Source organism: Aspergillus pseudodeflectus, assembly GCF_044049435.1.
Source record: "Aspergillus pseudodeflectus strain CBS 756.74 chromosome Unknown BJX68scaffold_5, whole genome shotgun sequence".
Lineage (NCBI taxonomy): Eukaryota > Fungi > Ascomycota > Eurotiomycetes > Eurotiales > Aspergillaceae > Aspergillus > Aspergillus pseudodeflectus.
Genome location: NW_027263781.1, coordinates 435,022 through 448,569, shown reverse-complemented (window position 1 = coordinate 448,569; position 13,548 = coordinate 435,022). Strand labels below are relative to the sequence as shown.

Here is a 13,548-nt window from a genome sequence, read left to right as displayed (position 1 = left end):
CGGGGACAAGTTTTTGGATTCCTCTCCGCGCGAAAGGTTGGAGGGCAGAAGCGGACAAAGAACATCCATAAAAGCCGCCTTTAAGGTGAAGATAAGGGTGTCGGGGCCCATCGAGATCGATTTGCAATCTACATTGCAAAGAGATGGTTAACGCAGCTGATCAGGACCTTCAATAAAGCTGAAGCTATCGGTGGCTGGTGCCGTGATTCAGGGTCCGCTAGCCTAGTATAGAGGCGGAACCGGGTTGGTGGACAGATCGATACCGGAACGTGACAGCAGGCCGAGATCTTGACTTTCGTCAAGAACCATACGTGCAGAGAAGCAATGCTCGAAACCTTGCTACAAGCCAATCCGTTGGTCAATTCGAGATTGATCCGGTCGATTCGCTTGATTCCGACAAGTGGATTTCTCACATCAACAGCCTGGCTGTATGGCCGTGTGTAGGCAAGTCCAGATAGGACACCTGCTGTGTTCCCAACACTCTGGAACATCAATGGTTCGCAAATTTTCATTGGTCCGCATTGATGAAGACGCAAAGTACATCCAAGGATGCTCGATCCAGTCCACACGGTAAGCTCCCAGTCCCTGGTTCCAGGCATAGACGGACCCGTCCCATTGTTGATCCGCATGGTAAGCCAGCATTGGAGAACCGACGCGCGTCCGCGATTGGAGTTGCATGGTAGACCGTTTTTTAATTGCCGTATGGCTCTGGCGAGCTGCCTTTTGCCGAAAGGAATCAGCTAGTCAGCAGCTCCCATGCTTGCCTGCGAGGCGATTTCAACCGACGAGGTGCATTAGGGTTAGATTCCTAACCCCGATCAAGTTGTCGTTGCTGGACGCGCTGAATGGCCTGATCAGGATTAGGGGTGAGGAGGTACGATCTGTAGGGACCTTTGCAGGAAGAGGCGACACCACTGGGAATTCGACAGGAAAAGGGCGGTTTCGACGTCGAGGCAGATGACAAGTATCCGATTCCAAGCCATACACAGTAACACAGGCGTCCCTCGTTAAGATTGGAAGAGTGGGCCGCTGAAGCTGGGGAAGAGAAAAGCATCGAAACACGGATCCCGCGATAAGCACAAGGCGCGCGACGCGTTGTCACGTGAGGCCTTTCTTGGTGGCTGGTTCTGCCATATGATACCGCTTCCCGCCGTTTCCCAAAGGCTGGCCGGCATGCAAGCATCAACCCATCCCATCCCGTCTCAAGCAGCCACCATTACTGCCGAAAAGATCTATATACGTCTCTAAGGTTTCAATGAGAATTGCTATCATGAAAGCTCTTCTAGATATACCCGCTTGCGCAACATGACGTGACAATCCCAAAACCGACGTGTCGGCAAAGTCTTCATCCGGCGATCGCGGGGCTCTGGGGAAACATGCCTGGGGCATCCACTGCCCGCTGCCGTGGTTGATTGCCGTCCACAACTTCTCTTAACTCCTCCATCTTCTGTGACTGTCATTCCGGGGCAGATGCGTCCTACTTCGATACGCTCCTTTGCTCGTTCAGCAGTCTACAATATGAAGCATCATTTGATGGTGGGCACCTGGACCCGTCCGGGCCGCATCTATACCGTTGCCTTCGACGATGAGGCTTTGACTCTGGAGTTGGTCAAAAAGACCGACATTCCAGAGACCGAGCCGATCTCGTGGATGACCTTTTCTGTAAGTGCATACCCTCTATAAAGCCAATTGATCTGACCGGAATAGCACGACAAGAAAACCATCTATGGCGCCGCCATGAAGAAGTGGAACAGCTTCGCCGTCAACAGCCCCACCGATATTGTTCACCAAGTGTCGCATCCCGTCGCAGGACACCGTACGTCTTCAATTGATATATGGGAATGTCGCTGACCCAGTACAGCCCAAGCCGCAAGCGAAGACACCAACACCCGCGCCATTTTCGTCCTCGCCGCACACAAGCCTCCGTACAACGTATATGGAAACCCCTTTTACAAATACGCTGGGTTCGGCAATGTTTTCTCGGTAGAATCCGACGGACGTCTGGCGAAGAACGTTCAGAACTACGAGTACGAGCCCAACACCGGTATTCACGGCATGGTGTTTGATCCCACCGAGACCTACCTATACTCGGCCGATTTGCAGGCCAACAAGATCTGGACGCATATCAAGGATGCCACAACGGGAGAATTGACGCTGGTTGACTGCCTGGAGGCTCCGGACCCGGGCGACCACCCGCGCTGGGTCGAGATGCACCAGAGCGGCAAGTACTTGTACGCTCTGATGGAGGCTGGCAACCGTCTGGCGGTATACGTTATCGACGAGCGGACCCACAAGCCTGTCTTTACGCACATTACGTATCCTCTGCTTCCTCCTGGTATGTTCCCTCAAGCCAAGCGTATGCCCTATCTAACGAGTATAGGTCTTCCTCCACGAAACAAGTACCGTGGCGATGTCACTTTCACCACGCGCAGCGGCGAATACCTCTTCGCTACAACTCGCAGCAACCACTTCGATGTCACCGGGTATATTACTGCCTTCAAGCTGGGCCCGAATGGCAACATCGAGCGCCAGCTGTGGATTCACCCTACCTCTACCAGCGGCGGCCACTCCAACGCCGTGAGCCCATGCGATTTCAGCGATGAGTGGCTGGCCCTCTGCGACGATCAACTGGGTTTCGTGGAGATTTACCGCTTCAAGGACGAGAACCTGTCCCGTGTGGCCCGTGTCGATATCCCGGAGCAGGGCTTCGGCATGAATGCCATTTGGTACGATTAAGCTTACTAGACTATATAAATAAACAAGCTTTAGAAACTGTTTGATCACTCCTTACTTCCGCTAATATATGGCTCGTAATCTCTTTACTAAAGGAGTAGTTAGTACAATTTCTACTCGTTGAGTATTGATACAATTTTGATACCATTTCACGTAATTAATTCAGTCGTTGACATCCCGATGCTCAAGAACATATATTCGGAACTTTAACTTTCATCTACGGCAAGGTGGCCGAGCGGTCTAAGGCGCTGCTTTCAAGCGATAAGCTTCCTGTTACGGGATACAGCAGTGGGGAAACTCTCGTGTGTTCGAATCACGCCCTTGTCAATATCTTTGTTTTTGTTTCTCCAAACTGGGAAATGTGGATCGAGCCCTAACTCTCGAACTTTTGCTGCGAAATTGAACTTGTTGAGGCAGCCTGTCGTGCTGGAAATACTTTTGCTCAAGGACGAGGCTAGCGATTTGCTTCTCTGAAGTATATTTCAAGTGCCAGTCCCTGTACACGAGCAGCCTCGGTTCTCGAGTCGTGTAGCTCTGGCCTCCAGAAAACCTGCTTACAGGCCTTTGCAATGTACTTTCCGATTCATCAGTCGGTCAGCCACTGGCTATAGAGACGAGTATACGCATCCACGGTTGGTTCGGGCACACCTTGCTCCTTACTGCTTTCCTCTAGGAAAGAGCCTCTGGGCGAGGTCGTGCCTTCCTTGTTAAATTAGTTGACTGAGCAAGGAAGACAGGAGCGACCCTGTACCGACCTGCCTGGGCTTGTTCTTTCCTCTTCTAGATTAGGAAAGTACGTCCCGGCCGGGGGGGGGGAGTGGGGGGCATGGGTCGCGCCTTCCTTGGCTGGTCCTGTCAACCCGGGAAGAAAGGAAGGAACGACCAACATCTCCAGGGCTGGCTCCTTCCTATTCTAATTAAGGAAAGAGGCCGGGCCACCCGCCAAATCTACAATCCCATCTCTGGTCAGTCCTTAGGGCAAGCGATCGAGTCAGCCCAGACTGGGTATACGGACTCTGAAAGAAATAATTAGGAAACAAGAGAGCCAACGACCTTGAGGGCTATGGACTGGTTCATTCATTCAAGGCACATCGTTCTCCGCACAGGATTACGTCGAAAAGCGAAGTGACGGGTATATTCGAGCGTGTGCAGCTTCCTCGGCAGCATCATGAAAAGCAAAGAGATCGTCCAGACCTCAATGGTCTCGAGGAAGAATTAGGATAAGACTTACATTGTTGCGCCGAGATATCGTACCGGAACTAAGGTACGGAGTTTATGAGAGCACTACAGTGGTATAAAGGCATAGAAGAAACCCGCTTGCTTTTCTCTATATCTCTCTAAGTGGGCGGTCATAAACAAAACATAAATGCTACCTGGTATATGGACTCGCATCCAAACAATCAAACCAAACAAATTCTTCGCTCACATCTACCCCAGATGAATAGGCTTATCCAGAGCCAGCATCAGTATCAGGATGGACGCTTATGCCTTTGCAACGGCCTGAAACGCCTGCTCGAGAATCCGCAAAGCAGTACGCAACTGCTCCTCGGTAATCGTCAATGGAGGCACAAACCGCAGGCACCCCTCACCCGCAGTGATAATCAGCATGCCGCGTTCCCGCGCAGCAGTGACGATCTCCGCAGCCCTGGGCGCGAAGCTCTCCGAAAGCTGCAGACCGAGGATAAGACCGCGGCCGCGGACTTCAGAGACGAGGTCCGGATACTTCTTCCTCAGCGCGGCGAAGCCCTCGACCAGGAGAGCGGATTTGGATTGGACGGATTTCTGGAGGGCTGGGTCGGCGAGGCGGTGGATGATGTGGTGTGCGACGCGGCAGGCGAGAGGGTTTCCGCCGAAGGTGGTGCCGTGGTCGCCGGCTTTGATGTTGTCTGCGACGGTCTTGCCCGAGACGATTGTTGCGCCGATGGGGATGCCGTTTCCGAGAGCCTTCGCGGTGGTGAGGATATCTGGGTGAGCGGACTCGCCGTTCTCGGGTTTCAGGGAGGGGTGGGCGTGTGCCCAGAAGCTGCCTGTGCGGGCGAGACCGCATTGAATCTCGTCGAAGATGAGCACGGCACCGACCTCATCGCAGCGCTTGCGGAGGGCGGCGAGGAACTCCGGGCTCGCGACGTGGACGCCGCCTTCGCCTTGAATGGGTTCGACGATGACGCCGCAGGTCTTATCGGTGACAAGCTCCTGCAGCTGCGCGACGTCGTTGTATTTCCCGTACTTGAATCCAGGGAGCATAGGCGAGAAGGGAGTCTGGTATTTCGGATTGGGTGTCGCGGAGAGCGCACCCATTGTGCGGCCGTGGAAGGAGTTGTGGAAGGAGACAATCTCGTGCTTTGCGCCGGAGGGGTCGCGGGCGCGGCCGGTCTTACGGGCAAACTTGATAGCAGCCTCGTTGGCTTCCGTGCCAGAGTTGGCGATGAAAACCTGCGCAGCGTCGCGCATGGCGCCGGACTCGCGGGTGAGTGTGATGAGATCCTTGCTCAGCGCTCCGACCCAGGCATTGTGGTACAGGTTCGAGGCGTGCAGGAGGGTTTCGGCCTGCTCGGCGATGATCTTGGAAATTTCGAGGTCGCAGTGGCCGAGAGAGTTGACAGCAATTCCGGCTGTGAGGTCGAGGTATCGCCTGTTCTCCATGTCCCACAGGTAGCTTCCCTTGCCCTTGACCATGATCGGGTTGGGTCGAACATAGGTAGGGACGAGGTACGGGGCGCGCTCATTGACAAAGGCGACGGAGACCGAGTCGGCGGCGGGGTCAGGTGTGATCAATGCATCCTAAATCATTAGTATCCCTAAATCTTCAGTTTGAAACTGTCAATCAACTTACCTGGGCTCCTGCAACCGCAGAGGCATACCGGCGCTGCAGCGGTGACTCAACAGCGGAAACCAGTCGCTTTGCCAGCGGCAGCCGGCGGGCGGCGACACGGACGAATGTCATTACAAGTAACTCTGTTTGCTTCGTGAAATAGCAAGTCAAATTACAGCAATTGACAAGAGGAAAGAAGGTGAGGAGGAAAAGGGAGGGAGCATGGGGGAGAAGAAGAGTGACAAGAAATGCCTCGTCCCAAAATATCGACTGATAAAGTTAGCGATATCGGCCTCGGCTGCTCTTCTCCGCCGCCACTCCGCATGCCTCCTCGTCTCTCAATTCGAGTCATCCCTCTCCTCCCAACCAACAAAAAGTGACTCACATCGTGCAAAATAACGCATCGCATCGTACCCTGATCTATATCTGCATCCACTATGACTCTCTCGATCGTATCCCGCCGAGTCCTAACTCGATCTTCCCTACTCCACCCGACGCGCGCCCGCGCCTTTTCATCCTCAATTCGCCGCACCTCAGACGAGTCGAATCCCTCCTCCCCATTCCGCCAGGGGCCTTCGCCGCCTAGACTCCCCAAGGAAGAACAGGAGATCTTCGAGAAGCTACAGCAGCAATCTACCGGTGCATTCAGCACGCCGCGCGCGACGCCACAAGTCAATCAGTCGCCGGACTCTGAGGCGGTTAAGATCGAGGCCAAGGGCGATGGAGGCGAACTACATCCTGATACGAAGACCGGGCTGAAGCCTGAGTTTGAGGGGGAGAAGAACCCCAAGACCGGGGAGATCGGAGGCCCAAAGAATGAGCCGTTGCGGTGGGGGAGTGGTGGGGATTGGAGCTATGGGGGCCGTGTGACGGATTTTTAGGTGGTTTGACCAAAAATAGAGGTTGATGGTTTGTACATTAGTGGCGTTGGTATCTGTCTTAATACTCACTCTTCTTACGATATATACAATATGTTCAGGCTGTTGTGCCTGCTGCGGCGAATAAGCTAACGCCCACGACGAGGCATGGGCAGACGTACCGAGCGAATTGCAGGAAATCTGAGTCGAGTCACTCTCTTGTGATCAAACCAATGCTGAAGCAACTAACATTCCTCTAATACAGCTTTCATGCAGGCCGCAGCTGTGGCAGCAGCATAGTGCTCCCAGTGCTTGTTCTTGTGGCTGTCGGCATAATCGCACACGCCTTTGATCACGAGGCAGGGGAGATTATCCCAGATCCCGGATGCTTCCATCTCAAACGCGATGAGATTATGCTGGGCTGCCGTAAGATCACGATGGTGCCCTGATTTTATGACAGTATCTCCGGACCCCACGAAGCCGAAGTGGACTCGCGGCTTTGGAATGACACCATCTGCTGATGCCTCCAGCAGTCGTTTCCGCTGCACCAGCCGGCTCTTCTGGCATCCAACTTGCTGGCAAGTCAACAGTCGGGCCTGCTCGCACATCAAATCATCCTTCTCTTCATACGCACATGTCTTGCATGACGATGGATTGCGATGCTTGTGTCTATATGCCTCGTGGTATAGTTCGTCTTTGTCAATCCCTGGGTATCCGGCTCTCGTAGATCCGAGTGTGTTCTGCAAGCCCTCGACATTTTCTAAGAGTTTTGCCTCGAGGCGTTCTCGCCTCCGTACCCCTTTCAATTTGGCCAAGAACCCCCGCAGCTTAGGTCCGGGTCGGGAGACGACTTCTGGTCCAGACTTGCTCAGAAAGACGTCAGGGAACCCTTCTGCCGAAATCGTATTGCATGATTCCGTCACTGATGACAACATCCCCAAGGATAAGATCCTCCTTGCCTTCTGAGTATGATGGCACTCCCCCGCATACCCCGACGATAAGGGCCAGTTTGATCTCCGGATAGCTCGAACGTACGCTCGAAGCCGCCTGAGATGCGGCGGCTTTTCCCATGCCGGCCATATGAATTAGGACGACGTTGTGATGCAAGATGTTGCCAAATGTATAAGCATTGTCGTCTCCCGCGGCTCGACCAAAACGCTTGCCATCTTCGTTCCATGTCTCGTCGAAAAGCTCACTGACAGCATCTGCTTCTAAAGGTAAGGCACAAAAGATGGCAATGCTGAAATGCGAACGACTGGTTGGTTTGGAACTTGAGGTATACGTCTGCGGTTTAATAATAGGCGTTTCCATCGTGGAGACTTCCAAACTTCCCAGTCGTCCTTGTACGCGTAGTATAGCTCGCGCAAAGGCAGTACAATTTTCTCATAGAGAATAGTTTGTCTATTTTCGAGACCATCGTCGGGCTTAGACAGGTCACAGGCGCTGCCTTTAAATAGTTCAGCGTCGAGACAGTTGTTGACTACAGCCTGATAAGCCGCACCTATCGTGTTTCTCAAATCACTGCTGTTTGCAGTGGTCCATGCCCATTCGTAATAGTCATTGATCGTGGTTTCGTCCCACGCATAGTTCGAGGTCTTGGGTTTGAACGCCTGCTTTGTGGCAATCTCGACGAGAACCATGCCCAAGGAAAGTATGTTGGGGTACATGTGGAATAGGTCGTCCGCAATGCAGTAGTCCAATACCTGACCTTTGCGATGATGGAGCTTGGTGATGAAATAAGGATGTGGTCGGATGTGATTGGCATCGCCAGTATTCTGCTTCATGATTTGGATATTCTCGTGCGTCCACGGCTGCGTCATCCAATGCGAGCTATAGTACTGCCAGACAGATCTCGCAATGGTGTACGCCAGTGTTATCTTCACCCTGTTGGAGAGGTGTACGGTCTTCTCAAGCCAAGCCGAAAGAGATGTGGACTGAGGAAGGAAGCTCCGGCAGAGAGAACCGGGAACACTGTCGGCAAGTTTCATGACATTGTCCTTGATGTGGAAGTGAATGAGGGCACCCTTCTCACTTCCAATGAGCTTGCAAAACTCTCCGAGTTCAACCTTCCGAGGCTCTTCATTGACGGCCACCGGCTTTTGGTCGAAGAAAGACTCCAATTTTTGACTGCGAATGAAACCCGTTTCTTCTGAGTCAGTTCGTTTCGCCTACACGAGGGCAAGCGCACAATGTTAGCGCAATCCTGATACTTTCAGGCTGTTCATACCTAGCAACAAGTACCTTCGCCTCCTTCCAGCGTGACTGGCAGGTAGCTTCGCATGGCGTATGACCTTTCAGAAACAGTAAGTCAAATGAAACATCTGGAGCGTCCTGTTGGTCATGCTCAGGATCAAGTCGCAGCCGCGCGTAATCCAAGTGTTGTGTCGTGCATGAGCACGTCGAATACATTCTAAGCTGAGTATACAGAGTATTGTTGACGTGTGCAGGGTACAGTATCTCCTTACTCAGAATGTGTCCACCCGGCACTTCCTCCGGAGTGTTCGTTGCATGCAAGCAATCCGCGATCAATCGAAGGAGAGAAGGGTATTCGGGATTATTCTGAACGAAGTGTAGCAGGCTCCGTTGACATCCTTCGCTAGGACAATCTCAGTGGGTGTGCTCGATTCCTTGCACTCGGAAATCCTCCGGAGTGCACCAAGGGCCTCATGTTGGGCTTTTGAGATCTGCCACCGGACACTTGGTAAGTCCCTGTGCATCTGTAAGGTAGATTGAGCGAGTACTTACTTACAGAACAGGCTTTGTTGAGAAGCTCCGCAATCTTAACCACCTTCAGTTGAATCTCCCTCTGGTCTGCAAATTGGATTTGTTGCGTCAGGATAAACAGTTCGCCGCCCAATTGGGCAAATGGGTTATCCTGCATGTCGAGGCCGAGACGTGTTGCTTGATTGCTGATCTAGGGAAAAGCATCCCAGCAAAGATCAACAATTTCGTCCATTTTCAATTGTCCTCCCTCCCTCGCCCATATAGTGATAGGCTCCGTCAAGAGAAGCACGAAGAGGAAAAGCAAGAGGGTGCAGTGAGGCTGTGAAGCCTCATCGAGTCACGTGGAGCACATCTTAGCGCCTGCCTTCGACAGGTGCCGCGGGGCACGTAATCACCATCGTTTGAGCCATCAATGCTCATCACATTGTCCTTGGTGGCTCTGAAGCCAGGGAGCTGTTTCGGGAAGCAGAGATAATATGCCGGCGTTTGCTACAATTTTCGACGCTGCTACAGAATGCCGTTATATATTCCGGACGGCTATCACAACACCACGACTGATGCACCAGGAATGGCCTGAAAACAGACTCGCAGATTTCAACCTTTGGGCTTCCAGTGCTGGTGCCTCTGCTACCGGAAAAGCTTCTCTGGATTATCGACTACGAGAGAACTTGGATGCACATACAATCCTGATAAATCTCTTGTCGATGCTAAGGATCTTGGTACAGAAGTGTATAAGCCAGGGTAAAGTACGTGCACTCACAGTTTCTTCGTTGACTGACGCTCATTTGATAGCCGGCGAAGTTGGGTATACCGCAGCGGGACTATCTAGCAAAGAAACTACGAGCAGAAAGGATGTTGAAGACAATATAAACCGGCTCACAAGGCTCACTGTGGCCATACGAAAGGCTGGAACGCGGGCTCGGCTTCAGAAAGCAGACAGCTCATTCAATCCGGACGATTCTCAACTCGTCACCTTGCGTCAACACCTTGAGTTCCTTCTTCTGGTGCGTCCTGATGAGCACGGAGGTTCAGACTCGTCTGGGAAGCAACTGGGTGTGGCACGAGTGAATCCAATCCAACAACGACTGATAGATGCGAACTTGAGGCGGAGAAATCGCTTTATGTATGCGCAGAAGCATGCGAGGAGATTGGGGGCCAATTTTAGACCCTTACAGCCTACGCCAATTGCGATGGCACCGTTGGTAAAGCCAGTGCCACGCTCAGAAGCCTCGACGTCGGCCTACAGTGCAGGAGTCGGCGAACCAATTCTCGGGAGTACAACAACAGCTACGATGGTGGACGAGCCTATCGTGATTCCACCCAAGCAACAAGCCGCAATATCTACAACGACAGCCATTTCAGTAACAACAACTCGGATATCTTATCCAAAACCTCCGGCTGTTCACGATGATCAAGCCCTATTCACGTGCCCCTGTTGCTGTCAGTCTCTTCCTGTAGCGATGGGCCGTGGCAACCATTGGAAGTAAGAATTTCTTTTCTAAGACACCGAGTCGAGCTAACTTTCTTGGTTTGCATAGGAAGCATCTGACAAGAGATATTTCCCCTTACACATGTATCCTTGAAGAATGCCCCGAGCCTGAGTTACTTTATGTAACCAAGGAATCCTGGTCAAGCCATATGGACAAAGCACATGGAAGTACGGAGCAATGGGTATGCTAGGTATGCTCCCAGAAGAATATATCTGCCTCATTCAAAGAGCCAGTCGGGTTCACCGCGCACCTTCAGCAAGAGCACAGCAGGGGAATTAAGCCGCAGCAGATACCCATGTTGCTCTCCGCATGGCAACGCAAAGTCCCCGTCCAGATTCCGGCATGCCCACTTTGCTCGTTTGATAGTGAGGACCAGAATATTCTGCTCGATCACATTGCTGAGCATATTCATTCGTTATCGCTGAGGTCGTTACCTTGGCCTACGAGAGATGGCTCAGGGAAAACCGACGAAGACGAGGGAACCTCCTATTTTGGCCAGCACCCATATTTTGACGTGGACAGCGCTCAATCAGAGCTCTCCTCAAGTTTGTCTGATATGTCCCTCTTGGATGCAAAGTTGGAAATCAATTCAGGTTCAGACGCTGAAGAACCCACTTCGACCAGGGATATTCAGCAGCAGCAGTTGACGGAAGATGCTCTCGAACTTGTCCCAAATAATACATCAAAACAGGCGAATACGAGCGATTGGTTAGGCATATTGAACGCACAGACGGACCTCACCGATGACAAGGCTGCGGCAGATAACGAAAGCTTAGCATTTGATCATTTTGAGCATCCCAACAGGAGATATCTCTACTCGGAGAAGAAAGCCATCCCTTTGGATCCAGACACGTGGGTACGAATGGAGGACGTATCCAAGTGCAACGATTGCGGGAAAAGCTTCAACAATCGGCGCCGAAAGTACCATTGTTGGATCTGCGGCAACGTTTTCGATTCGGAATGCACAGCCACAGTTTCAGGGCAAGACTATGGCCTCTCGGACACAGAAAACACACGGGTCTGCAAGCGATGTCAAAACGGGTTCAACTTCCAAGCGAACCGTACAAATCCCGAAGCCTCGCTGGACCTCAGTCCTGCTCCACAACGAGTAACCTCCAGGAAGGACTTCAGGGAGTCACTCAAGCGTCGTCTCCGTCTCCCTGATCGGAAAATAGACTGGAAAACTTGACCACCCCTCTTCTAATGGCATGCCTTAGCCTAAGTCGGGGCCCCACAAGTGCCAGCCGGAATCCACTCCCGGCACGTGCGCTAGGACGTTTCTCCACACAAAATTAGGGCTGGGTGGCGCTCGAGCCTTGATGTTCATAGAAGGCGGAGGGTTCTAGCCTAGGGTGATCCAGGTTTCAGGTCCTGTATTACCTAAAAGACCATTTATGTGGGTCGAGGCTATTTTTCGTCAGCCGCGCTATGCGCCAGGATATTATGATCCATAGTGCACAACATGATGGATAGTTTCGCTTATAAGATTTGTGGGCTTAGGTATTCGAGGGCTTGCTGTGCTGGAACATAGCAACCACAGCGGAACAGCCTACAGCATATCAAACGAGTCAGGTATGAGCCCAGCAATACATCTACGAGTCTTGCAGAAGTATAACAGAATACTAACCTTAGTCACTCAGATCTCAAACAATGAACACAGCCATCATCGACTTCTTCACCACATACATCCTCCCTGGACGAGAGCCCCCACCTCGACCACCTCCTTCCTCCGAAGACACTCACGTCTCAGCTCTAGAGCCAAGAGGGAAACTATTCGATCTTCTTCAGAGAGTCTACACCCTCCACCACGCCTCAGGGGAAGACTCAACCCCAAAGGCAAACGTAATCTCTCAAGCCGTCCAGATTTGGCACGAACTCGATACCTGGGATCCGGATTCGACTGAAGAAGGAGAAGGAGAAGAGGGTTCATCACCAGAGACCCTGCTTCTCTACAGACTATACAAAGGCACAATCTTCCTCTGGACATACCTCATCGTCCATCCGGACGACGTGTTTGGATGGAAGGCCCAGGATGCGGTGCGGAATATCCTCTCTGGTGTTGAAGAGGTCAGGGACGAGGATGGGTTAGGGCTATTTGTGGTGATCCCGCTTTTCTTTGGTGGACTTGTTGCTTTTCTTCCTGAGGATCGAGATATTGTGGGAAGTACGTTTGAGCATTTGGAGGAGCATGCTTGGGGAGTTAGGCTTCGGGCCCCCTATTATATCGTCCAGCGCTCTTGGGCGTTGTATGATAGTGGTTCTCAGCGATGCTGGAACTGGATGGTGCATGAACAGGAGGGAACATAACATTTCTCGTGTTACAAATCTGTCCCAGCTATATTCAAGATCAGAGCTGTCCGAGGAGTGGATACTTTTTGAACGCGAACCAGAGCGGTACCAAACGATATCAAACCTGTTCAAGCGTACTTTTTCTATCCCTTGAATATGTGAGGCTTTAGCATTGTCGAGAATGGTCAGCATATTCCACTCTCACTACAATAAGCACACCTACCTACCTCGGTGTAAGATGTGGCTGGTGACGGATGGCTCAGCCGAGGGCCAATTGGTGCGGTGCACACATGCAAGCAGCAGCCGGGGTATGAAGCAGAGCAGGCTCCCACCAAACTCAGGGCTAAGAGCACATTCAACCAACAGGAGCCAAAGCAGTCGGGGCCTAGAAGGGAATCTTGCTGAAGAAGGCGGGGGAGAACGAGAAGGAAAAGGAAGAGGCAAATGCAATCCAGCGTGGGAGGCTGTGCTCTCCGTGTTCGATACTTCCGCGTCTCAGCGTCGCCGAGGACCGGGCGAGACTCGGTGCGAAGACTCTCCCCACGGAGGGGGGCCAACCCACCCTATGGATGCCCCGGACTTCCGGCACACCCTCGCATCTGCTGGTGTGGCTTGAGGGTAGCGGAGTGTTCAAGTCACGCTA

The 13,548-nt window shown here is 52.3% G+C and overlaps 7 protein-coding genes and 1 non-coding gene across 8 annotated transcripts; 6 read left to right on the top strand and 2 right to left on the bottom strand.

Moving 5' to 3' along the window:
• Positions 1–1,207: 1,207 nt before the first annotated feature.
• Positions 1,208–2,790, top strand: BJX68DRAFT_228183 (lactonase family protein). The gene is made up of 4 exons (XM_071038815.1): positions 1,208–1,662; positions 1,708–1,816; positions 1,862–2,335; positions 2,381–2,790. The coding sequence occupies exons 1-4, from the start codon at positions 1,471–1,473 to the stop codon at positions 2,734–2,736; spliced, it is 1,131 nt and encodes a 376-aa protein (XP_070903396.1). The 5' UTR covers positions 1,208–1,470; the 3' UTR covers positions 2,737–2,790.
• Positions 2,791–2,954: 164 nt separating this feature from the next.
• Positions 2,955–3,060, top strand: BJX68DRAFT_t25. The gene has a single exon. It is a non-coding gene; the product is annotated as a tRNA-Leu (tRNA).
• A 614-nt stretch (positions 3,061–3,674) lies between these two features.
• On the bottom strand, positions 3,675–5,767 carry BJX68DRAFT_228181 (acetylornithine transaminase). The gene is made up of 2 exons (XM_071038814.1): positions 5,567–5,767; positions 3,675–5,514 (listed from the first exon to the last, which is right to left on the bottom strand). Exons 1-2 carry the CDS (start codon positions 5,675–5,677, stop codon positions 4,216–4,218), a joined length of 1,410 nt encoding a protein of 469 aa, XP_070903395.1. The 5' UTR covers positions 5,678–5,767; the 3' UTR covers positions 3,675–4,215.
• Positions 5,768–5,869: 102 nt separating this feature from the next.
• Positions 5,870–6,536, top strand: BJX68DRAFT_163023 (succinate dehydrogenase assembly factor 4). Its single transcript, XM_071036903.1, has one exon. The coding sequence runs from the start codon at positions 5,983–5,985 to the stop codon at positions 6,424–6,426; it is 444 nt and encodes a 147-aa protein (XP_070903394.1). The 5' UTR covers positions 5,870–5,982; the 3' UTR covers positions 6,427–6,536.
• Positions 6,537–6,647: 111 nt separating this feature from the next.
• On the bottom strand, positions 6,648–9,358 carry BJX68DRAFT_252860 (5'-methylthioadenosine/S-adenosylhomocysteine nucleosidase family protein; the record flags this gene model as incomplete). Its single annotated transcript, XM_071042622.1, has 8 exons — positions 6,648–7,229; positions 7,291–7,686; positions 7,731–7,742; positions 7,779–8,570; positions 8,644–8,961; positions 8,991–9,086; positions 9,152–9,316; positions 9,347–9,358. The coding sequence occupies 8 exons, from the start codon at positions 9,356–9,358 to the stop codon at positions 6,648–6,650; spliced, it is 2,373 nt and encodes a 790-aa protein (XP_070903393.1).
• Positions 9,359–9,531: 173 nt separating this feature from the next.
• BJX68DRAFT_163001 (uncharacterized protein) lies at positions 9,532–10,936 on the top strand. The gene is made up of 2 exons (XM_071036901.1): positions 9,532–10,609; positions 10,665–10,936. Exons 1-2 carry the CDS (start codon positions 9,603–9,605, stop codon positions 10,804–10,806), a joined length of 1,149 nt encoding a protein of 382 aa, XP_070903392.1. The 5' UTR covers positions 9,532–9,602; the 3' UTR covers positions 10,807–10,936.
• BJX68DRAFT_163009 (FYVE zinc finger domain-containing protein) lies at positions 10,427–12,002 on the top strand. The gene is made up of 2 exons (XM_071036902.1): positions 10,427–10,609; positions 10,665–12,002. Exon 2 carries the CDS (start codon positions 10,912–10,914, stop codon positions 11,803–11,805), a length of 894 nt encoding a protein of 297 aa, XP_070903391.1. The 5' UTR covers positions 10,427–10,609; positions 10,665–10,911; the 3' UTR covers positions 11,806–12,002.
• On the top strand, positions 11,990–13,005 carry BJX68DRAFT_162997 (uncharacterized protein). Its single transcript, XM_071036900.1, has 2 exons — positions 11,990–12,188; positions 12,257–13,005. The coding sequence occupies exon 2, from the start codon at positions 12,267–12,269 to the stop codon at positions 12,921–12,923; it is 657 nt and encodes a 218-aa protein (XP_070903390.1). The 5' UTR covers positions 11,990–12,188; positions 12,257–12,266; the 3' UTR covers positions 12,924–13,005.
• The last annotated feature ends 543 nt before the right edge of the window (positions 13,006–13,548 follow it).

Bases quoted from the DNA above. Each gene is read 5' to 3' on its own strand.
- BJX68DRAFT_228183 (XM_071038815.1), top strand. From the start codon at position 1,471: ATGCGTCCTACTTCGATACGCTCCTTTGCTCGTTCAGCAGTCTACAAT. The intron at 1,663-1,707 runs GTAAGTGCATAC...TGACCGGAATAG, and splicing joins TCTCGTGGATGACCTTTTCT to CACGACAAGAAAACCATCTA. The intron at 1,817-1,861 runs GTACGTCTTCAA...GACCCAGTACAG, and splicing joins GCATCCCGTCGCAGGACACC to CCCAAGCCGCAAGCGAAGAC.
- BJX68DRAFT_228181 (XM_071038814.1), bottom strand. From the start codon at position 5,677: ATGACATTCGTCCGTGTCGCCGCCCGCCGGCTGCCGCTGGCAAAGCGA. The intron at 5,515-5,566 runs GTAAGTTGATTG...CTAATGATTTAG, and splicing joins CTGCGGTTGCAGGAGCCCAG to GATGCATTGATCACACCTGA.
- BJX68DRAFT_163023 (XM_071036903.1), top strand. From the start codon at position 5,983: ATGACTCTCTCGATCGTATCCCGCCGAGTCCTAACTCGATCTTCCCTA.
- BJX68DRAFT_163001 (XM_071036901.1), top strand. From the start codon at position 9,603: ATGCCGGCGTTTGCTACAATTTTCGACGCTGCTACAGAATGCCGTTAT. The intron at 10,610-10,664 runs GTAAGAATTTCT...TGGTTTGCATAG, and splicing joins GGCCGTGGCAACCATTGGAA to GAAGCATCTGACAAGAGATA.
- BJX68DRAFT_163009 (XM_071036902.1), top strand. From the start codon at position 10,912: ATGTTGCTCTCCGCATGGCAACGCAAAGTCCCCGTCCAGATTCCGGCA.
- BJX68DRAFT_162997 (XM_071036900.1), top strand. From the start codon at position 12,267: ATGAACACAGCCATCATCGACTTCTTCACCACATACATCCTCCCTGGA.